We start from the raw sequence: 24909 nt of genomic DNA, 5'->3' as shown, positions 1-24909 counted from the left end.
GCTAAAATGAAATACCTACAGTATAGCAGTAAAAATCTTAACCAGGACGTTACATGTGCATAATGTGCATGTCTACAGTACTGTGCAAAAGTTTTAGGCATATATATAGTTAGGGTGCCTAAGCTTTTGCACAGTACTGTATTTGTCAAGATGGAGCAGAGTAAGTTTGTAACTCTTGCGGGAGCATAGAATTTTGTGAATGAAGTGCTGCAGGAGGGAATTGGGATGGGTGGCAGAGAAGGAGTGCCGGGGGAGGGGAATGGCACTGGTGCAGTCACACCCAGCCATGAGACACCAGACAAAGTCATTTGATTCCCAACAATTTGTTTATTGATCATTACAGAATGTCTCTCTTGTGCTTTCTGCTTCCTCCCCTTTCCCAACCATGATTCCTTGGCCCCTTCCCACTCTCAGTGCACAATACAGACTCATATCAGAATTGGGTTTATCTTCACTCATATGTCATGAATTATTTTTGCAGCATCAACATATGGTCTTCAGTCGTGCTATTAACAGGAACACTGTCATCTGTTGTGTACTTCTTTCAAATAATTTCTTAATCTCTTCTAAAGAAATCAGTCCCAGGCCCTTTGATCTATCATTGTAATTATAGACTCTTTTTCCAGGAACAATTTTCATATTTCTTTTCTGGACCCTTTCTAATGCCTTTACACTTTTCCTGTGATAAAGTGTGCAAAACTGAACACAATAATTTAGTTTTTATGAATGTTCAGTATGACTTTCCTGTTTTCTACTTTATGCTGCAATTGATGAAGTTTCCCTTATTAAATGGTTTCTCAATTTGCCCTGCCATTTTTATTTGCTGTTTTATTTATTTACGAAACTGGCCCTTCTAACCTAATGAGCAGCAGTGCCCAGCAACCCACCTATTTAACACCAGCCTGATCACAGGACAATTAACTTACTAACCATTATGTCTTTGGGCTGAGGAGGAAACCCACATGGTCATGCGGAGAATATACAATCTCCTTGCAGACGTAGCTGGAATTGAACTCTGATGTCTGGATCTATAATAATAGCAAGGTTTTTAATAGCAAAGAGCTTAACACTGATCCCTGGGGAACACTACTGTTCACCGTCCTTAAGCTGAAAAGGCAGCCATTTTCCTTAGCCAACTTCATATTCATGCTACCCCAGTCCCTTTCTTGCTATATGCTTCAATTTTGCTGATAAGTTTAGCCAAAAGCTTTCTGGAAATTTTGGAATATGACAACGGACTAATATTCATCATTCCTGAATCCTCTGGCATCATGTCTGCATCCACAGAGCATTGAAGATTAAGGGCAATATCTCTGCAAGTTGTTCTCAGACTCTGCTCAGAATTCTAGGATGCATTCCATCAAGTCCTGGTTACTTTCTAATACAGTGGATTCTGGCTAATTTGGCCATTGGTTAATCAGGGCAGCCACTTATTGGGATGACTCTTTCAGAACAAAAACAATTTGAGAAATAGCCAGGATTCCCTTCGTTTACTGGGGACAATGTGCCACTTAATTGGGCAGGAGAATGTTGCTTGAACATTTTCTAACTAGCATCATTCACGTGCATGTCATGTGGCAGCAGGACACTACACCGTGCTTAAAGCGAATAGTTTTTAAATAGCCTCAGCTGCATGTGTCTGTGTTCAAAAAGCAGTGATTTTTGCCACTGATAATTGACAAGAAATAAGCAACAAGACAACTCAGAAACTGCTTTGCTCACTGTGGTTTCAAGCATTCAGACTTAGAAATGCCAGTTATGGCCAAAAGTGAAACAAATTATTTCACTATTCAACAAGTGAGGAACTATGAAGAATATGAAGGTATTGACAATCATCTTGAATGTTACCTTTGGTCCTTACCTGTGGCTCGAAGTAGCTGTTTGCATGCAGCAGCGGCCATATCCTGGTATACCACTTCAACAGGTGAGCTAAACCAAGTAGCTGGTGGGTCTCACACCCCAATGAGATAGGGACATGCTGATCTAGTATGCAAAATCAGCTCCAGCAGACTGGGAAAATGAGATCTACATTGAGATCCAACGGCCAGGAAGGCAGTTCTGCAAAGCCACGTGGAGAGCAGAAGGGTATGATTGGGCACAGAAGTCATATCCACTGCAACCAGTGAAGGCCCAAGTTGTGCTGTCTACTTCTCCCACTGGACTTGGACTTCCAAGGTTGAGAGAGTGGAAATCCCCCAGTGCAACGGCCTTTCCATGTTAAAAACTCTCTTGCACAGGTTTCCTGTCATTGTCTGATATGATGGACAACTACTAGTAGTATGGGTAGTGTTCCAATTTGTTTGTATTTCATTTAAATACATAATTTGTTACCCAGTTAAATTTTTTTTATATACCTTTTTAACTATTTCCAAGAAATTTTGGCTTAATTGGGCCAAAATGTACTGGTCTTCATGTGTCCCAATTAACTGGAATCCACCGTACCTCCACGATGCCAGTTTTTAACAGTCACAGTGGCAACATAAAATGATACAACACAGGAACAGATCCTTTAGTCTGCAGTGGTGTACCAAACTAATTAAGTTATTAATCAAGTGCGCAACTAAACTATTCAAGTTCAAGTTTAATTGTCATTCAACCAATCACATGTATACAGTTAAATGAAACAACGTTTCTCCAGAACCGAGATGCAACACACAGAACATACAGGTGCACATAGCACGAACAGTTACAAACAAAATACCATGCTACCCTCAGTAGCATGGCCTGTATGTAGATGGATAGTGCATGGGATGAACAAGCAGCCAGCAGTTTCTCATCACGTGCTAGTGCAGCTACAGACAAACACAATCTGGCTTGTCTTCCACTGAGTGGACTCCAGAGAGCAGCACCGATGGGAAATGCCATCCCCCATCCCAGCAAGGAATTTAGCACATCCGCTGCACCTCTGCTTTCTTCCACGCTGGTTTCAGACCTTCCTCTTCTGGGTGGCTGCAATAAGCAATGCTGTGGTATAAGGGCTTGTTCCACATAACAACAGAGGATATTCAGTTCCCACGTTGTTGGTCTCACTAATGAACCAGACATGAAGTATTCAACATTACCAATGTCTAACATAGTCTTGTGATCACAAGAAAAATATCCAAGACAATCATTTTTACTGCTTGTTGGACCATACACCGCCTCCGATGCCTTTTTCCTAAGTCGCTGTAGCAGGCAATGACACAGTACTCAACAGATAAGCCTGTTCAGCAATAGATCGTGAGCCGGACCTGCAGTACTTGGTGTTCTTAATATCCAGCCGTGTCTTGTGATCATAAGAAAGACATAAAGGATGAACAAATATACCAGTTCTTTAGGTAAGATAGCGACCAAGTGTGCCGCCATCTTACCTAAAGAACTAATCTCTCCTGCTTGTATTACTTCCATATCTTTCCATCTCCTGCACATTCACGTGTTTGTCTAAGAGCCTCTTGTAACACCTCTATCATATTTGCTTCTGCTGCCACCCCAGGCAGCACATTTTAGACGCCAACCACTCTCTGTAATAAAAAAAAAGTTTAAATAATTCTTGTCCCCCACACCTCCTTTGAACTTGCCCTCTCTCACTTTACTGCATGCCCTCTAGTATTAGACATTTCAACCCTGAGACAAAGATATTGGCTGTCTACTCTTTCTGTGCCTCTCATAATCTTATAAACCTTTCTTCAAATCTCCCTCAGCCTCCACCACCTGAGAAAGAAACAACCCGAGTTTGTCCAACCTTTTTATAGTACATACACTCTAATCCAGATCTCTTCTGCACCATCTCCAAAGCCTTGGAGAGGCTCGTCTTATTATATTCTTCCTATAATGGGTGATCAGAACTGAATGCAGTACGCCAGATACGGCATAACTAGAGTTTTATAAAACTGCAGCATAGCTTCCAATCTCTTGGAGGTGTTGTGTATAGTGTGGAGGGCTATCAGTGCGGTGGGACAGTGATAGGATGCAAAACTGGGCTGAGAAGTGGCAGATGGAGTTCAACCCAGATAAGTGTGAGGTGGTTCATTTTGGTAGGTCAAATATGATGACAGAATATAGATTTAATGGTAAGCCTCTTGGCAGTGTGGAGGATCAGAGGGATCTTGGGGTCCGAGTCCATGGGACACTCAAGTCTGCTGCGCAGGTTGATTCTGTGGTTAAGAAAGCATATGGTGCATTGGCCTTCATCAATCGTGGGATTGAGTTTAGGAGCCGAGAGGTAATGTTGCAGCTATATAGGGCCCTGGTCAGACCCCACTTGGAGTTCTGGTCTCCTCACTTTTGGAAGGATGTGGAAGCCATAGAAAGGTTGCAGAGGAGATTTACAAGGATGTTGCCTGGATTGGGGAGCATGCCTTATGAGAATAGGTTGAGTGAACTCTGCCTTTTTTTCTTGGAGCAATGGAGGATGAGAGGTGACCTGATGGAGGTGTATAAGATGATGAGAGGCATTGATCGTGTGGATAGTCAGAGGCTTTTTCCTTGGGCTGAAATGGCTAGCACGAGAGGGCACAGTTTTAAGGTGCTTGGAAGTAGGTACAGAGGAGATATCGCGTAAGTTTTTTAAGCAGAGAGTGGTGAGTCTGTGGAATGGGCTGCTGGTGACGGTGGTGGAGGTGGATACGATAGGGTCTTTTAAGAGACTCCTGGACAGGTATATGGAGCTCAGAAAAATAGAGGGCTGTGGGTAACCCTAGGTAATTTCTCAGGTAAGGACATGTTTGGCACAGCTTTGTGGGCCAAAGGGTCTGCATTGTACTGTAGGTGTTCTATGTTTATATGTTTCTTGAACTCAATTCTTTGACTAGTAATGGCAAATATACCATATGGCTGCTTTACCATTTGTACCATTACCATGGCTGCTTTACCATTCCTTCAGTCTGTGGAGTCACTTTCAGGGAGCTATGGAATTGAATCCTAAGTTTCCTCTGCACGTCAACACTGTTAAGGGTCTTGGCAAACAGTGTATGCTTGATCTCCCAAAGTGCAGTACTTTAAATTTGGCTGGGTTAAACTCCATCTGTCATTTCTCAGCCCATAACTGCAACTGATCTATATCTTGCTGTATCCTTTGCCAGTCTTCTACATTATCCACTACATCACCCGTCTTTGTACCATCTGCAAGCTTACTAACCTACTCATCCATGTTTTCATCCAAATCATTTATATAAATTACAAACAGCAGAGGTCCCAGTACATCACCAGTCATGAATCTCCAACCACAATAAGCCCCATACATCACTATCATCTCTCTACTATGGGAAAGCCAATTCTGAATCTGAATACAAGCAACACACATCAAAGCTGCTGGTGAATGCAGCAGGCCAAGCAGCATCTGTAGGAAGAGGTGCAGTCGACGTTTCAGGCCGAGACCCTTCGTCAGGACTAACTGAAGGACGAGTGAGTAAGGGATTTGAAAGTTGGAGGGGGAGGGGGAGATCCAAAATGATAGAAGAAGGCAGGAGGGGGAGGGATGGAGCCAAGAGCTGGACAGGTGATTGGCAAAAGGGGATACGAGAGGATCATGGGACAGGAGGTCCGGGAAGAAAGACAAGGGGGGGGGACCCAGAGGATGGGCAAGAGGTATATTCAGAGGGACAGAGGGAGAAAAAGGAGAGTGAGAGAATGAATGTGTGCATAAAAATAAGTAACAGATGGGGTACGAGGGGGAGGTGGGGCCTTAGTAGAAGTTAGAGAAGTCGATGTTCATGCCATCAGGTTGGAGGCTACCCAGACGGAATATAAGGTGTTGTTCCTCCAACCTGAGTGTGGCTTCATCTTTACAGTAGAGGAGGCCGTGGATAGACATGTCAGAATGGGAATGGGATATGGAATTAAAATGTGTGGCCACTGGGAGATCCTGCTTTCTGAATCTGAATGGTCAATTCACTGTGGATCTCATGCATTTTAATCTTTTGGATGAGCCTTCCATGATGAACCCTTACAGGCGCCTTACTAAAATCCATGTAGAGGACATCCACAAATCAACTTTGATCACCTCTCTAAAAAAGTCAAGTTAGGAAGCAATGACTTGTCCTGTTCAAAGTCATAATGACTGTTCCTAATTAAGCCCTTGTTTTCCAATTGCTCATGAATCCAACCCCTGGGAATCCTCTCCAGTAACTGCCCTACCTCTAACATGAGAATCACCAGTTGCAGGATTATTCCTATTTCATTTCTTGCATTATGGAACACCATTAGCTCTTTGCCAATCTGCTGAGATCTCACCTGCTTAATGTGGTCCCTTTCAGCACCCTTTGTACTGATAAAGACAGATACAAAGAATCTTTTAGTACCTTATTGGTAGCCTCAGCATCCAGGTACAATTTACCATTTTTTGTACTTGATACTTTATACTTTATTGGCTTTAATAGGCCTCATTCCTCCACTTTTTTGTTGTTAAGTTTCTAGAAAATTTATGCCAGTGGGTTTGAAAATATTGAGTAGCATATTAGGAAGATTTCCCTGTTTTTCAAAAGTGTGCCTACCATGTGAATCTGATAGGCCAGGCCTTGATTTAAACAGTAACATGTTATCCTTATTTGTCACATGTACATTGAAGCATTCAGTGAAATAAGTTGTTTGCATTAACGACCAACACAGTCCAAGGATGTGCTGAGGCCAGCCCACAAATGTTGCCATTGTTGGATCCATCTGTTGGTCATTTTCTTTGCTTGTATTTTAAGTAATCACTACATGCATAAGTTTAATATGTCTCTTGTAGCTACACAAAGTATAATTCTGGAAAGCCACATACACAAACGGCTTGGAGGAACACAGCAGGTCAGGCTTTGGCTTTCCAGCATCTGCAGAATTTCTTGTTTAGAATTCTGGAAATTTCTGGAAGCTCTGCATTGAGTGAATACGTGTTTTTCTCATTGGTTAATTTTTTACTGCAGTATTGACTAAGTACTTTATAATTGGCTTATTGTCATGAAGTAGAATGGAATTTTCCTCATCTTTATTCTTGAATTGTAACTTTCCCCGTCACTGTCCACTCAGTTTCCTCTGTTCTATCAGCTCTTAACAAAATGACCGTGAAGCAACAAGCTTTGTGCCTTGTTCCCAACTTCTAAAAGAGACTTGGATTTAAACACCAGAATCCAACAATTTTGGTGGAGTTGGCAGCATATTCTGAAGTTAAAAATTTGTTATGCTCAAAGACAAAAAAGGGGGAATTTTTAGCACACAACAAAAGGAGCAAAAACTTCCTCTGTTCTTCAGTTGTCTGGGGGGGGGGAGTTCTGGTTTAGAATATCAGATGGAAATCAGGATTTAGGGCTGTGGCATTGCTATTTAAAAGAGAAACAGCTGTGGAAATTTTGGTTACAATCTATTTTGGTTGCATAGTGATCTGTTTTTGGTACCTGGTGAAAATAGTGGTTGTGCAATCTGTTTTCTTGTGATCTATTTAGTTGTCGGATGAATTTATGGTTGTTGAATCAACCTATGTGGTTGTGATCTATTTGGTATTTGATTATAATCTATTAACATTTTGAGAACTCGGTCAAAGTGATTAAAGTACATCAAGACAATGGCCAAAGTTCTGGCAGCCAACCAAAAAAGGCCCCTTTTATTCCCACTCGCTACCTCCTGCCTATCAGCCATTCCTCGATCTGTACTAGTATATATCCTGTAACACCATAGGATTTTTTTTGTGAGGCACCTTATCAAATGCTTTATGAAAATCTTAAGTAAATGACATTGACTGCCTCTCCTTTGTCCACCCTGCTTGTTACATCTTCAAAGAATTCTAACAGATTTGTCAGGCAAGGTTTCCCTTTACAGAAGCCATGCTGACTTTGAGTCAGTTTATCATTAATCTCCAAGTACCCTGAAACCCCATCCTTAATAGTGGACTCCAACACTCTCCCAACAACTGTCTTCCTCTCTTCTGAAAGAGTGGGTGACATTTGCAATTTTCCAGTCCTCCAGGATCCAGGATCAAGTGATTCTTGAAAGATCATGACCAATGTATCCTTTATCTCTTCAGCATCCTCTTTTAGGACTCTGAGATGCAGCCTGTCTGGTCCAGACCTTACGGTTTGCCTAGTACTTTTTTCCTTTATAATAGCCCTGATGTTCACGGACTTCTGGCATACAGCTAATATCTTCCACAGTGAAGACTGAAGTTCATCTGCCATTTCTTTGTCCCCCATTACTACCTCACCAGCATGATTTTCCAGTGGTCCATTATCAACTCTCATCTTCATTTATTCTTTATATAACTGAATAAACTTTATTAAGAAAAAAAAGACATGTATAAAGTTTGGGAAAAAAATGGCTGCTATTGATTTAGAGATAAAACAGTGTTGTCAATTTGATTGAACATGCAAGTGATTGAAAGAGCTAGAAGTGAGTAAAGTCTTTTACTAATTGAAAGAACATGAAACTTGTGATAAGCTACAAAAACAGCATGACAGAGACAGTAAAAACTAAAGAGCAAATCTTTGCATTAATTGAACAAGCAAAAGAATAACACAGTAATTAAATCTACGTACAGTATGTGCAACGTATTGAGTTTTAAAGCAAACTAAAACAAAATGGAAAAGTGCAGCCGTGATTTCAAGTGGGCGGTTCTGCTGGTGACACTACTGCTGGTGCTCCGTCCTGGGAAACACCTGCTTCTGTACCTACACTGGAGGAATTACGGCTCACATTGAACTGTCTTCCTATATGGTGCCACCATCCGAACCCTGGAGAATTACAGCCTACATCGGACAGTCCTCCAAGTCACCGACACCATTTGAACTCTGCAGGATTACAGGATGGACATGACATGGACTCTACAATGGGCCTTAGTGATTCAAGTTAGAATGACAGTGATGGAACAGTAAGATTGACGGCTCTGTCACAGCTTGCTCCAATAAAGACCAAGGGAGTGAGGAGACACAGGACTGAAGATGAAACAATCATTAATGAATATATTGACAAGCTAGTGGTAAATCCATCGACTAATGCTCAATCACTCAATAATCTGCTAAAGGACAGTAAGTACTCTGACAACCTTGTGACTCAATGAGGAACAGCTGAAAGTCTTTCAAACTTCAAAGGTGACAATTGTGTATCAGCTGCATTAAGAATCCTGATGCAGGTAAATCATTTACCCTGCATGTCAACGAGAAACACATGAGAGCAGTTTTAATTCAAGAACATGCTCTTATTATTCTCCCAAAAATGATGGCTCCTCAATGATTGAGAAAGGAATTCAAACGGCTGTTTCTGGAACTGAAATTCTGGCATTAGGAAATACACCTCCTCGTACCGCCAGAACAGGCAGGACTGAAAACTTCGAATGAAGTCTGTAAGTTGGTAGAGGGAAGATAAGCTAATATCTACACTGATCAGCACAAATCGAATGAATGAATGGAACCATCAGATAATGATTGACTAAGTATCATGAGGGAGCATACTGTGGTCTACAGGTCTTCCTTTGTTCTTATGTAACAGAGCAACCCCAAACAAGAAAACTAGACCAAGTCCATTCTTTCTTTCTTTATCAATCTTTTTATTAATTTAAAAAAATTACGTATATAAAAACAAGAGGATTATCTCAGATAGCTATATTGATAATAATACATATAAAAGGTAAAATAAGCATTATCAAAATCATACATAGTATTAATCTAATAGTATATAATAAAAAAGATAATCAATTCTCTTATCATTTCATAAGAAAAAATAAAGAAACTTTTATAATTTTTATATATATAAAAATCCCACTCTTCTCTATAAACAAAAAATAATTTGAAAAAAATGGGGGACTGGGCAGCCCAAATTGAGAGTAAAAGCAAGAAAAAAGAAAAACTTTCTGATCAAATCCAAAGTTTCGAGAAAGTAACTGGAAGAGCAGTAAATCAAACCATATGAAAATACTGAATAAAAGGTTGCCAGGTTTGTTCAAATTTAAAGGATGTATCAAATGTCTGACTTCTTATTTTTTCTAAACTTAGACACGACATAATGGAGGGAAGCCAAAAAAAAAACAGTAGGTGGATTAGAGTCCTTCCATTTAAGAACCAAGTCCATTTGATTTGGTAACAGGACGTCCTAAATCTCAGAGAGGCTGATATATACATTATGGCGGACAGTTCAGTTAACTATTGTGTGAAATTAACCCAAGCTGGCCAGGCTGCTTCTCAACAGTTTTCTGCCACTTGGGAAGACCCAACAGAATGAGGACACACCTTGATTCCTGGCAAGTGAGTCCTGATTAAGAAGCTGCATAAGGAACCACTGGGAGCTGGATGGGAAAAACGTTATCATGCTGTTAATTACCAACTCAGTGGTGAAAGTAGAAGATAAAAGTAACTAGATACACATCAGCCACTGCAAGTGAGCTAAAATGGAATTTACAAAGGACAATAAGTGCTGTGGTTAATGTGCTAGTAACCTCTGTCACATTGCGTACCCTGCTGGGCTACAGTGAACAAATCACTAATGAGCCAGAAGATTTCAAGCAAGCCTATAGTTACTGAACTTTATGAAGTTGATTCTAATATTATTTGTTATATTTTTGCCAATTTCCGCACTCATAATGTGCTAGTTGACATGACTCAAATGTATGCTTGTATAATTGATGATCACAAATACTACACTTCAACAAAGCTCCTGTCAAGTAATAAGAAATGGTCTAAGTTCGTTGAACAATACGTACTTTATGTGCAGAGAGAGTACACCTCTCTTCCATGTAATTGGTTAGGATCTTGTTAATTTAGGGTATGGTTTTCCTGCCATGAGACATACACACACCTTGCCTTTACCTCCTGAGTCTAGAAGTAAATGAAGCATTTCAGAAGGAGATTTTTTTGCATCAATTTTATTCCTGTTTTATGTTGTGAGGAGTATAAGAGATTAAAAATGTTGCTGCAGCCTAAGAAAGGAAGCAATGATGCTGCTGAAGCTTTGGGAAAGGTAACAATGGAAATGATTGTCATGTATAAAGTGGTTCATCAAAATTGTATGGTATTAAGATCTTCTCTTAGAAGTTAAGGGGGTGGGGAAAAACGTAACAGTTATAGGCAAGGAGTGTGTACAAATCTGATGAGTCTGAAGACATAACTAATTTGGCTGATCGTATTCATAAGAATCTGCTAAATGCATCAATCGGATGTATGGGATTTCTTTGATTAAATTCATTATGACTTGGAATGGGGGGGTTACTCAATATAATTCTATTGGGAGAAGTGCGCAGACGTAGTAGCTCGTAATCGCGCAAGGTTGCTGAGAAGATTTAAAAAGCGACGAGCTTCTTTCAGCGGGAGATTCGATTGGGCTAAGTGCACAGACACAGTAGTTTATCATCATACAAGGCTGAGAAGGCTCCGGGATAAAAGGGAGACACTGCCTAGCGGAGCGGTCGTCAAAGAAGCGTGAGTCAGAGTGGTAGGGCTTTGGCGAGGACAGGTGAGGTAAGTTAGGAGGGAAGCTGAGGAGGAGGACTTTAAGGATAGTAATCTCAGGATTAGAAAAAGGACAGGATGCATTTGAATCCGAGGGGGACCAACATCCTGGCAGGGAGGTTTGCTAATGCTATTGGGGAGGGTTTAAATTAGATTTGCAGGGGGATGGGAACCAAAGTGAAAGTGAAGAGGCAGAGGATGGGGCAGCTGGCGTACAAGTAGAGATATCTTGGTTGGGGCAACTGTAACGAAAATCAATTTCCCTCGGAATCAATAAAGTATGACTGTGACTATAGCTTGTAGGGAGTTTGTGAGGAAAGGATAGGCAGATGATAGAACAAAGATGCACTCAGCCTATTGGTTTGAGATGTGTGTTTTAATGCAAGGAGTATCATAAACAATCCGGATGAACTTACAGTGTGGATCAATATGTGGGACTATGACATTGTGTCCATTACAGAGACTTTGATATCTGGGCAGGATTGGCTGCTGAGTGCTGAGGATTTAGATGTTTCAAAAAGAACAGGGAGGGAGCAAAAGAGGTGGGGGTGTAGCAGTGCTAATCAGGGATAGTGTCATAGCTGAGGAAGTCATGGACGGGTTATCTATTAAGTCAGGATGCAAAGAAGTCAGAAACAGGAAGGGGGTAATAACTCCACTTAGTGATTTTTTTTAGTCTCCCTCCGTAGTAACAGGGACATCGAAGGGCAGATTCTGGAACGGTGCAATAAAAATAGGGTTGTTGTGACGGGAGATTTTAACTTTCCTAATGTTGACTGGCATCTCTTAGAGCAAGGGGTTTAGATGGGGTGAACTTTGTAAGGTGTGTTCAGGAAGGTTTCCTGATGCAATATAAAGATAAGCCATCTAGAGGAGAGGATGTACTTGATCTGGTATTGGGATATGAACTGGTCAGTTGATCTCTCAGTGGGAGAGCATTCTGGATGTAGTGATCACAACTCTAGCTCCTTTACCATAGTGCTGGAGAGGGATAGGAGCAGATAATTTGGGAAAACATTTAATTGGGATAGAGGGAAATATGATGCTGTTAGGCAGGAACTTGGGAGCATAAATTGGGAGCAGATGTTCTCAGGGAAATGCACAGCAGAAATATGGCATTCTGCGTAGGCATGTTCCATTGAGGCAGGGAAAAGTTGGTAGGGTTAAACAGCTATGGTGTACAAAGAATGTGGAAAATCTCGTTAAGAACAGAAGAAAAGCTTACGAAAGGTTCAAGAAATGAGGTACTGATAGAATTCCAGAAAATTTGGAAGGTTGCTAGGAAGGAGCTTAAGACTGAAATTAGGAGAGCTTGAAGCAGCCATGAGAAGATCTTGGTGATCAGGCTTAAGGAAAACCCCAAGGCATTCTACAAATGTGAAGAGCAAGAGGATGAGCTGTGTGAGAATAGGACCAATCCCATGCAATAGTGGAAATATATGCATGGTGTTGGAGGAGGTAGCGGAGTTACTTAATGAATACTTTGCTTCAGTATTCACCAGGGACAAAGACCTTGGCAATTGTGGGGATGACTTACAGTGGACTGAAATGCTTGACCATATAGACATTAAGAAAGAGGATGTGCAGGAGCTTTTGAAAAGCATTAAGTTAGATAAGTCGCCGGGACTGAATGAGATATACGCCAGGCTACTGTGGGAAGCGAGGGAGGAGATTGCTGAGCATCTGGCGATGATATTTGCATCATCAATCGGAGCGGGAGAAGTACCGGAGGGTTGGAGGGTTGCAAATGTTGTTTCCTTGTTCAAGAAAGGGAGTAAAGATAACCCAGGAAATTATAGACTAGTGAGTCTTACTTCAGTGGTGGGCCAGTTGTTGGAGAAGATCCTGAGAGGCAGGATTTATGGGCACTTGGAAAGACATAACCTGATTAGGATAGTCAGCATGGCATTGTCAAGGACAAGTCATGCCTTACGAGCCTGATTGAATTCTTTGAGGATGTAACGAAACACTTTGAAGATAGAGCAGTGGATGTAGTGTATATGGATTTCAGTAAGACATTTGATAAAGTTCCCCATGCAAGGCTCATTCAGAAAGTAAGGAGGCATGGGTTCCAAGGAGACTTGCTTTGTGGATTCAGAATTGACTTGCCCACAGAAGGCAAAGGATGGTTGTAGGTGGTTGGTATTCTGCATGGAGGTCGGTGACCAGTGGTGTTCCACAGGATCTGTTCTGGGATCCCTCCTCTTTGTGATTTTTATAAATGACCTGGATGAAGAAGTAGAAGGGTAGGTTAGTAAGTTTACTGATGACTTAAAGATTGGGGGTGTTGTGGATAGAGTGGAGGGCTGTCAGAGGTTACAGTGGGACATCGATAGGATGCAGAACTGGGTTGAGATGTGGCAGATGGAGTTCAACCTAGATAAGTGTGAACTGGTTCATTTTGATAGGGCAAATTTGAAGACAGAATATAGTATTAATGTCAGTGTGGAGGATCAGAGAGATCTTGGGGTCCATATCCATACGATACTCAAAGCTGCTGCGCAGGTTAACAGTGTTGTTAAGGAGTATGGTGTGTTGGCATTCATCACCTGTGGGATTGGGTTCAAGAGCCGTGAGGTAATATAAGACCTTGGTCAGACCCCACTTGGAGTACTGTGGTCAGTTCTGGTCACTTCACTACAGGAAGGATGTGGATACTATAGAAAGAGTGCAGAAAAGGTTTACAAGGATGTTGCTTTGATTGGAGAGCATGCTTTATGAGAATAGGTTGAGTGAACTTGGCCTTTTCTCCTTAGAACAATGGAGGATGAGAGGTGACCTGATAGAGGTGTATAAGATGATGAGAGGCATTGATCATGTGGATAGCCAGAGGCTACAATGGCTAACATGAGGGTACATAGTTTAAAGGTGCTTGGGGGTAGGTACAAAGAGGATGTCAGGAGTAAGTTTTTCCACACAGAGTGGTGGGTGTGTGGAATGCAGTGCCAGCAATAGTGGTGGAGGTGGATGCAAATAAGGCCTTTTAAGAGACTCTTAGATAGGTACATGGAGCTTAGAAAAATAGAGGGCTATGCGGTAGGGTAATTCTAAGCAGTTTCTAGAGTAGGTTACATGGTCGGCACAACATTGTGGGCCAAAGGGCCTGTAATGTGCTGTAGATATCTATATTCTATGTTCTATTATGAGTCACAATATTCATACTGGTATGCCTTATCATAATTTACATCTTCTTTAACTTGTTTAAAGGTGATTATTAACAGAACAGTTCAAACTCGCATAAATGCGCCTAGTAATCTGCCTAACCATGAAATAATCTTCTGAATATTTTGAAGAATTTATACCCTTTGATACTTCAGAACCTAAGTAGTCTTTTGATTGTTTTATAGTAACATACATACAAGTTTTTCTGTTTCTGAGTTTTTAGATGTAATGATTCTAAACATGTGATTCAGAATCAAAGGACTGGATTGATGGATCTATTGTTTAATTGTCATTTTTTTTGCAGTTTAACAATTATCTGCTTCTATCTATGCAAAACAGTTTAATATGCCTCTAGTGGTTATACAAAGTATAATTCTGGAAGCTCTGAATTGAGTGAATAAGTATTTTTCTCATTGGTTAACTTTTTACTGCAGTATTGACTTACTTTCTAATTGGATTATTATTATCTATAGATTTGAATGGAATTTTCATTATCTCTATGGGTATAAAATAATTGTATTGTGCTAGGCGTAATATTTTTATTTGTGTTCTTGAATTGTAGCTTTCCCTGTCACTGTCTGTTCAGTTTCCTCTGTTCTATCAACTCTTAATAAACAATCATGAAGCAACAAGTTTTGTGCCTCGTTCCTGACTTCTAAAAGAAACTTGGATTTAAACACCAAACTCCAACACCATGCTTCTAGCACCATTCCACAAAGTTTAAATCTGAAAGTAAATGTATGTCACTATTTATTATTTTGAGATTCATTTTCTTGCAGGCATTCTTAGTAAATACAAAGAAACACAATAGAATCGATGAAGAGCGGCACACAGTAAAGACGGACAAACAACCAATGTGCAAAAGACAACAAATTGTGCAAATACAAAATAAATAAGTAAATAATATTGAGAACATGAGTTGTAGAGTACTTGAAAGTGCCCATTGGTTGTGGAATCAGTTCAGCGTTAGGGTAAGTGAAGTTGTCCATTCGGGTTCAGGAGCCTGATGGTTGAGGGTTAATAACTGTTCCTGAATCTGATGGTGTTGGTCCTGAGGTTCCTTTATCTCCTGTCTGATGGCAGCAGCGAGCGAGAATGGTGCATGACCTGGATGTTGAAGGTCCTCGATAGTGGATGCTGCTTTCCTGAGATAGTGCTCCCTTGCAGATGTGCTCAGTGGTGGGGAGGGCTTTACTATTGATGGCTGTATCCACCATTTTTTGTAGGATTTCCATTTAACTTGTTAACCCTAACCCGTATGTATGCCTTTGGAATGTGAGATGAAACCGGAGCACGTGGAGGAAACCTATGCGGTCATGGAGAGAATGTGCTGATAGTGGTAGGAACTGAATTCTAATCACTGGCACTGTAAAGTATTGCGCTAACCACTATGCTACCATGTGGCTGACAGTACTCATGACAATGTACCATTTCCCCAGTATTGCACTGATGTGTTGGCTCTAATTTTGTTATAAAACAAGAATGGAACCATTGGAACCTAACCATGTTATTTGGAGACCCGAAAACTATTTGACCTGAATGTCATAGAAATAGAGAAAGATGAGTTGATTTAATTAGTTAACCTTGAATGGTCTGAGACTTGGATAGAAGTCAAGTTTGTAAGCTGTATATGTGAATCCTGTTTTTGATAAGAGGACTGAGTACATGTTGGATGAAGTTAATGAGAATTAGTTTCATTTGAAGGACAGTGTCTTAGAAATTTTCCACATAGAGAGGATCGTGTAAATTCAGTGCTGACTATGAGCTGGTAGATCATTTTGGACACAAATGGAATCTAAGAATATCGCAGGTTCCTGCTGAATAGCAATGTAGACTCTGGGTTATGTACCTTATTCTTATGCATATTTGTGGCCAGTGATGTGACAAAAAGGTAGAGGTATGGTGAAGGATTTGTTTATTATTAATTTGTAATTAATGTTTTCAGCTGTTTCTGGGTTGGAGACTTTTCTGCCTGCTTAATCTGCATTCATCCACATAGTTGAGTGAGTCCTGCTATTCTGCTGCTCTGAAATAATTTAACATGATACTGAAATGATGCTCTCCATGTTCACCTGATTTATGCTATTTTAATTTTATTGCAGCAAGGAAGTTGACTTGTTTTACTTCCCCATTATAATGAATGAATTGAGGAACCAAAAATTATATGATATTGGTCCCGCAAAATGAGCGATAGCCATTTAACACACTTTTTTGATTTTACTTCTTGGAGGAATTTCCTCATTAACCTGTATAGCTTCTCTGTTTAATACTTTTTCTTTCCGAGAGGTTCACTTAAGAGTTTATTTTTCCTTGCTAATAGGAAATCAACCTTGTTGGATCTGAACTGGGTATTATTCCCACAATTATCCGTGGGGAGGAACTAAATCACAAGGGATTTGGAGGTAATATCCAGAGTAGAGCGATAAGTATTTCTAAAAGATTAAAATTATGATAATATTAATACTAGAATGTAAACATTGTACAGATAGATATGGTTAAAGGCAGGATTGAGCTTCTAGTACCCTAGCTACTTCTACTAATAAAACACCAGAAGCTGCAATTTACAGAAAACATAATCATACTGAGCAGAAAGCCATCATGATTTCCTGTCAGCTGCTCTGTGGAGAAATTGTTCTGAACTAAAAGCAAAGGAGTGTGAAACCATCCCTTGAAGGAATGAGTGAAACAATCTTTGAGTAGATTGAAGAACTGGGCAGACAACTGGCAATTGTTATTTGACATGAACAATGCACTGAATTTGCAGAAATAAAGCACTGAGATTTTGAGAAGAATTTAAATGGAAAGGGATTTGAAGGTGGACATTTCTGTAAAGCCACTGGCACCAAGTAGGTTAGCAACATGGTTAATATATTGCAGTTTATTCCACACTTAAGCTTTTTATGGAAGGACATCAGTTGTGGAATTATATCTGCTATTCAATGTGTAGTGAGAAGTTGCAAAGGGTTAATTGCATCTTTACCTGATGTGCAATCGAAAAGTCAAAAAATACAGATGTTGGGAATTGAAATTAAAAAACCAGAAAATGCATTTATGGATATTTTTACTTGAAGGGGATAACTCATTACATTTAAATTGATGCTAAAGTTACATACGTGGATAGAGTGTTGGCTGATTGGTAGGAAACAGAGAGTGGGAATAAAGGGATCCTATTCTGGTTGGCTGCCGGTTACCAGTGGTGTTCCACAGGGATCAGTGTTGGGGCCGCTTCTTTTTACGTTGTACATCAACGATTTGGATTATGGAATAGATGGCTTTGTGGCTAAGTTTGCTGATGATACGAAATAGGTGGAGGGGCCGGTAGTGCTGAGGAAACGGAGAGTCTGCAAAGAGACTTGGATAGATTGGAAGAATGGGCAAAGAAGTAGCAAATGAAGTACAATGTTGGAAAGTGTATGGTTCTGTACTTTGGCAAAAGAAATAAATGGGCAGACTATTATTTAAATGGGGAGAGAATTCAAAGTTCTGAGATGCAATGGGACTTGGGAGTCCTCGTACAGGATTCCCTTAAAGTTAACCTCCAGGTTGAGTCAGTAGTGAAGAAGGCGAATGCAATGTTGGCATTCATTTCTAGAGGAATAGAGTATAGGAGCAGGGATGTGATGTTGAGGCTCTATAAGGTGCTGGTGAGGCCTCACTTGGAGTACTGTGGGTAGTTTTGGTCTTATTTAAGAAAGGATGTGCTGACGTTGGAGAGGGTACAGAGAAGAGTCACTAGAATGATTCTGGGAATGAGGGGGTTAACATATGAGCAACGTTTGTCCGCTCTTGGACTGTATTCCTTGGAGTTTAGAAGAATGAGGGGAGACCTCATAGAAACATTTCGAATCTTCAAAGGCATAGACAGGGTGGATGTGGCAAAGTTGTTTCCCATAATGGGGGAGTCTAGTACGAGAGGGCATGACTTAAGGATTGAAGAGCGCCCATTCAGACCAGAGATGCGAAGAAATTTTTTAGCCAGAGGGTGGTGAATCTATGGAATTTGTTGCCACGGGCGGCAGTGGAGGCCAAGTCATTGGGTGTATTTAAGGCAGAGATTGATAGGTATCTGAGTAGCCAGGGCATCAAAGGTTATGGTGAGAAGGTGGGGGAGTGGGAATAAATGGGAGAATGGATCAGCTCATGATAAAATGGCAGAGCAGAGTCGATGGGCCGAATGGCCGACTTCTGCTCCTTTGTCTTATGGTCTATGGATTAGATAGCTGAGTAACGAGTGAATAAGGAGTAGTTTGTATGTGGCAAGGAGAAAAAGAAATGCAGTTTGATATTTTCAGGATTTGGAAGTGTGAAGTTTACTAGGTTAGGTAACTTATTTTGATGTAGCCATAAACTCTAAAGGAAATTTTCTGAGTTGGGAAAAGGAGACATGAACAATTACTTCAGATTTAACTGGTTCATAATTAGTGAAATATACTGGCAAAGGAGATGGCTTCTATTGGCAAATCCAAGCATTGCTGCAATTTATCTTGGCAAACTATAAAGATGATTATAAATGTAAATTTGTATAATTTTGTTTTAACAATTTGGTCCTAGCAAATGTTTTAAAAATAATTCAAGTCGGGAGTTTCCCATTCTGCACACTTGCTACATTCAGCTTCCCACATGAAATAAATGCTCAGTAGTTTGTACCAGTGAACTTTGCTTACATATTAGTGTTACTGTCGAAGAAATATTCTTTGCAGGACTTTCACTGACCTTTCTACGTTTGGGATTATGCTATTTCGCAAATGTCTAGATTTCAACTTTCAGCCTTGATTTTGATTTCATTGAATGTTAATGCAATAGTTAAAATGCAAATCTGGACTGCAAAGTTTATTGGACCATATTTCTGCCTTTTTGATATGTATTAGAGATTCATTTTCTTTCATTAGGCATTTACTCCATTTGTATTTAATTGGCTGTTCAGGCATTTATGGAGTTGGAAAAGCTGCAGTGAACCCTCCTGCTCTTGCAATACTTAGTCATACACCAGAGGATGCTACGCAAACTATAGCCTGGGTCGGCAAGGGTATCGTTTATGATACCGGTGGTCTCAGCATTAAATCAAAGGTGATGTGGTGTTACTTTTCACTTCTTATGTTTGTATTGTACCTAATTTAGAGTGAACAAATATGTTGTAGTTGTTAAATGCCTATCTCATTTTAAATTTATAAAACGAAGTACGAGTAAGATTAAAGTCTGATGTATCTTGATTCTCTTTAAACATCATAATAGCTATGAGAATGGATATTCTGTGATTGGATCACAGAGACTGAAGAAAGATTTAAACAAGGTGCATAAAAATATGAGGACTCTCCAGAGACTAAATAAATACGCTTTCTTTTCCCCCTTTGCTGAGGAGTCAAAATCAGAAGTATCTGAATGATTGGGAGAAATGAACTTCAAGTGGAATTGAAGTGATATGGAATTCACTGCCTGACAGTTTGTAGAGGCAGTATCATTTATCACATTTACTAAGTGCTCATATCAGTTCTGTAGGTATTAGGAACTGCAGGGCATGGGATCAAGTGCCAAAAGATGAGTCCAGGTTCAAAAAAATGGGCCCTTTAAGCCCATTGAGCTTGCTCCACCCAATTACCTATTAACCAATTAACCTAGTAACCTGTATGTCTTTGGAACGTGGGGGTAAACTGGAGCACCCAGAGCAAACACATGAAGTCATGGGGGCAAAGTACAAACTCCTTACAGACAGCAGCGGGTTAAGTAGGTGCTTTTGAACTGGTACAAAAACCATTGGTTGAGAAGACCGTTAGGCCATAAGAAATAGGAGCAGAATTGGGCCCCTTGGCCCATTGAGTCTGCTCTGCCAATACATCATGGCTGAACCATTTTCCTCCCCCCCCCCCCCCCCCATATCCCTTCATACCCTGACCAATCAAGAACCTATCAACCTCTGCCTTAAATATACATAAAGACTTGGCCTCCACAAAAAGCTTCTTGTGTCATTGATTTTCCATGATTTGGAGGAGGCAAATATCCACGAATATGTTTCTTGCATACCCTATATATTTACATGGATTTTCTGTGACTGCTTTTTCTGCGTATCTTAAAATATATTCCAGAATATTACGGCTAGCCCATAACCATTGCATTTGGATGAACTACTTTAGTGGACTGTGAATTTTCAGACACTGCTTCTGCAAGTACCTTTCAGTACAAATTTTGTATTTGGTCAATAAACAGAAAATGCTAAAAATACTCAATTACTTGGGCAGCATCTGTAAAAACAAACGTTCAAAATCTGAAGGACTTTGGACTGAAATGTTCACTATTTCTACCTTCACAGATGCTGGCTAACTCAATTATAATTTATTTGGTCTTACATTTACTAATAACTCTTCAAATATAAGAAACCTTTAATTATTAACAACTGATAAGTAAACTGATATGTAGGAGTGAATACTTGAGGTAATCAATTGCCATAAATTACCCATTTGACATATTGACATTCCAGGTTCTAATATTGCCTTGACACTGTGTAATGGTTTCTTGATCCAGAATGAATCTTTATTAGTTTTGATGCACTTGATCTCCCTTTATTAAGACTGTACTCCAAAACAATATCAATATTGTTGTGTTAAAATCTCTTAATGGAGTAGTAGTGGAAACAATTTAAAACCCATCAGGTTGTTTACCTTTGAAGAAGCTTGTCTTCTGTCGTGGCCAGATGATAATATGCTGCACTATTACAATTATGACTCTAGCCAGATTCCAGTATCTGCAGTCTCTTGTAGCACCATTAACATTTTGGCTTTTTTTATACTTTGTAACTAACTATTGATTGCTGATGTTTTTAAAATGAATGAGAATTCCATTTGCCTTATTTTGTAGTCACAGATGACAGGGATGAAGAGAGATTGTGGAGGAGCTGCTGCTGTCCTTGGAGCCTTCCGAGCAGCAGTGAAACAGGTAGGCAGGTGTAACATTTTCCATTTCTGGTAGTAGGTCACCAGAGTAAATTTTTCTAAAAAGAAGATTTTTATAAATTTTGTTCTATAAAAGTTGTTCCATTTTCTTTCTTTGTATTTCTTTCCTGATGCTGCTTATTGCTGGACATAGCGAAACTGGGCCCATACTTTTAAGAGAAGTGCTTTTAGGATGCTGGATACTGGGTAATTAGCTTCCAAAGTTGTATAGGTTCTTGGATTGTTAAGGGTATGGACATTGAATTTTCTAAATTCAGGTAATCCTCACCTCCAGTGTGTTTTCTACTCCTCCTTATCCCCTCTTTCTGATTCTCCTCCAGACCCCTGATTTTGTTTCCTCCATACCTGCTCTTATCTGGTTCTGCTTCCATCAGACTTTCATCTCTACCCTAATGGTTCCCATTATCTCCTGATTTATCAGTTTCCAACACTGGTAACCTTTGTGATCCTCTTCCAGCTGTCTCCACCTTCATTCTTCCCATTACCCATTGATTCCATTTGCCTCTTATTTTTTTCTCTTTGTCATCATCTATTATCCACTTGCCTTTGATTCCCTATTCCATCCATCCTGTTTCCTTGCCTAACTCCATTGGCCCATTATTCTTAACCCACATGTCGCCAGTCTTGTCACTCCCCTTTAGACTGACTACATCCCCTCTCTACTCGTAGCTATGATTCAGGGTTTCAACTTGAAACATTGACCTTCCTTCTCCTAACTCCCCCTCCCCCCACCATCCTCAACATATTCTCCATAAGGCCATAAGACATAGGAGCAGAATTAGGCTATCTGGCCTGTTGAGTTTGCTCCGCTATTTCAACGTGGCTGATCAATTTTCCTCTCAATTACTCCGCTATTTTAACATGGCTAATCCATTTTCTTCTCAACCCCACTCTCCTGCTTTTTCCCCATAACCTTTCACGCCTAACTAATCAAGAACCTATTGACCTCTGTCTTAAATACACCAAATACCCTCCACAGTTGCCTGTGGCAATGAATAAACATTCTAAATGCTCTTCCCTCTATTCTGAGGCTGTTCCTTCTGGACCTTGTGTCTCCCACCATAGAAATCATCCTCTCCACATCTACTCTTGAAATGACAATAGACAATAGGCGCAGGAGTAGGCCATTCGGCCCTTCGAGCCAGCACCACCATTCACTGTGATCATGGCTGATCATCCACTATCAGTATCCAGTTCCTGCCTTATCCCCATAACCTTTGATTCCACTATCTTTAAGAGCTCCACTACCTTTAAATGCTAACATTGCATTTGCCTTCCTCACCACCGACTCAACATGCAAATTACCATTTGGGGAATCCTGCACAAGGACTCCCAAGTCCCTTTGCACCTTTGATTTTTGAATTTTTTCCCCATTTAGAAAATAACTTGCGCTTTTATTCCTTCTACTAAAGCGCATAACCATACACCTCCCAACACTGTATTCCATCTGTCACTTCTTGGCCTATTTTCTCAATCTGTCAAAGTCCTTCTGCAGACTCCCTGCTTCCTCGACACTGCTTGCCTCATCACCTACCTTCATATTATATGCAAACTTGGCCACAAAGCCGTCAATTCCATCATCCAAAGCATTGACATACAATGTAAAAAGAAACAGTCCCAACACCAACCCCTATGGAGCACCACTAGTCACTGAAAGCCAATCAGAAAGGGCTCCCTTTATTCCCCCTCTTTGCCTGCTGCTGATCAGTCAATCCTCTATCCACGCTAGTATCTTTCCTGTTATACTTGGTGACAAGGCTTTTATCTTGCTGAGCAGCTTCACCTGTGGCACTTTGTTAAAGACCTTCTGAAAATCCATGTGCACAAGGCCCTTCGATTCTCCTTTGTCTATCCTGCTTGCTATTTCCTCAAAGAATTCCAGCATATTTTTTACCATGCTCATGGTCTGTTCTTTATCAAATTACGGTATTCCTTTGCACTGTTGTAACTATACGTTATAATTATATGGTTTTTGTCAGTTTTTCAGTCGGTTTGTCATGTGTTTCTGTGATGTCATTCTGGAGAAACGTATCATTTCTTAATGCACGCATTATTAAATGACAATAAAAGAGGACTACGTGTCCTCATAATCTAATCTAATATTTGTCAGACAAGATTTTCCTTTAAGTTAACCATGTTAACTTTTGCCTATTTTGTCATGTAGTCAAAGTACCTTGAAACTACGTACTCAACAGTCGACTCCAACATCTTCTCAACCACTGAGGTCAGGCTAACTGGCCTACAATTTCCTTTCTTCTGCTCCCCTCCTTCTTGAAAAGTGGCATGACATTTGCAATTTTCCAGTCATCTGGAACCTGCCAGAATCTAGTGATTCTTGAAAGATCATTACTAATGCCTCCACAATCTCTTCAGCTACCTCTTTCAGAACCCTGGCGTGTGATCGATCTGATCCAGGTGACTTATTTACCTTCAGCCCTTGCAGCTCCCCAAAAACCTTTTCCTTAATAACAGCAACTGCACTCTCCTCTGCCCCCCTCGAACTTCTGGCACACTGCCGGTGTCATCCACTGTGAAGACTGAGGCAAAATGAGGTAAAATACTTATTCAGTTTGTCCGCCATTTCCTTGTCCCCAATTACTGCATCTCCAATGTTATTTTGCAACAGCCTGATATCTATTCTCACGTCTCTTTTATTCTTGATTTATCTGAAAAACTGTTTGGTATCCTCTTGATATTATTGGCTAGCTTACCATCATATTTCATCTTTTCCCCTATTATGGCCTTTTTAGTTGCCTTTTGTTAGTTTTTGAAAGCTTCTGAATCCTCTAACTTCCCACTATTTGCTCTATTTTATGCCATCCCGTTTGCTTTTATGTTGGCACTGACTTCCCTCGTTAGCCACCATTGCATCATCCTACTTTTAGAATACTACTTCTTTGGAATGTATCCTGCATTTTCAGAATTGCTCCCAGGAGTGCTGGCCTTGGTGCTCTGCTGTCATCCCTGTTAGTGTCCCCTTCCAACCAACTTTGGCCAGCTCTTCTCTCATGCCTTGGTAATTCCCTTTACTCCACTGTAATGCTGATACATCTGACTTTACTTCTCCCTCTCAAACTGCAGGGTGAATTCTATCATAGCATGATCACTATTTCCTAAGGGTTCCTTTACCTTAAGCTCATTAATCAAATCCAGTTCATTACACAACACCCAATCCAGAATAGCTGATCCCCTAGTGGGCTCAACCACAAGCTGCTCTGAAAAGCCATCTTGTAGGGATTCTACAAATTCTCTCTCTTGGGATCCACTACCAACTTGATTTTCCCAATATACCTGCATATTGAAATCCCCCATGACTATCGTAACATTATTTTTTAAAATGCCTTTTCTATCTCCCATTGTAATTTATAGCCCACATCCTGGCTACGGTTCAAAGGCCTGTATATAGCTCCCATCACGGT

The 24909-nt window shown here is 40.4% G+C and overlaps 1 protein-coding gene across 3 annotated transcripts in view; it reads left to right on the top strand.

Moving 5' to 3' along the window:
- The window catches only part of LOC140198038 (probable aminopeptidase NPEPL1), a 46571-nt gene that overhangs the window by 11226 nt on the left and 10436 nt on the right, over positions 1–24909 (top strand). For all 3 annotated transcript variants that reach the window (XM_072258881.1, XM_072258872.1, XM_072258890.1), the window contains exons 5-7: positions 16867–16948; positions 19471–19613; positions 21396–21473. In XM_072258881.1, coding sequence (XP_072114982.1) covers positions 16867–16948; positions 19471–19613; positions 21396–21473 — 303 coding nt within the window. The remainder of the gene's footprint in view (positions 1–16866; positions 16949–19470; positions 19614–21395; positions 21474–24909) is intronic.

This window comes from Mobula birostris, chromosome 1 (genome assembly GCF_030028105.1).
Source record: "Mobula birostris isolate sMobBir1 chromosome 1, sMobBir1.hap1, whole genome shotgun sequence".
Classification (NCBI taxonomy): domain Eukaryota; kingdom Metazoa; phylum Chordata; class Chondrichthyes; order Myliobatiformes; family Myliobatidae; genus Mobula; species Mobula birostris.
Note: the sequence above shows the minus strand (reverse complement) of the source record. Positions and strands in the feature narration are given on the sequence as shown.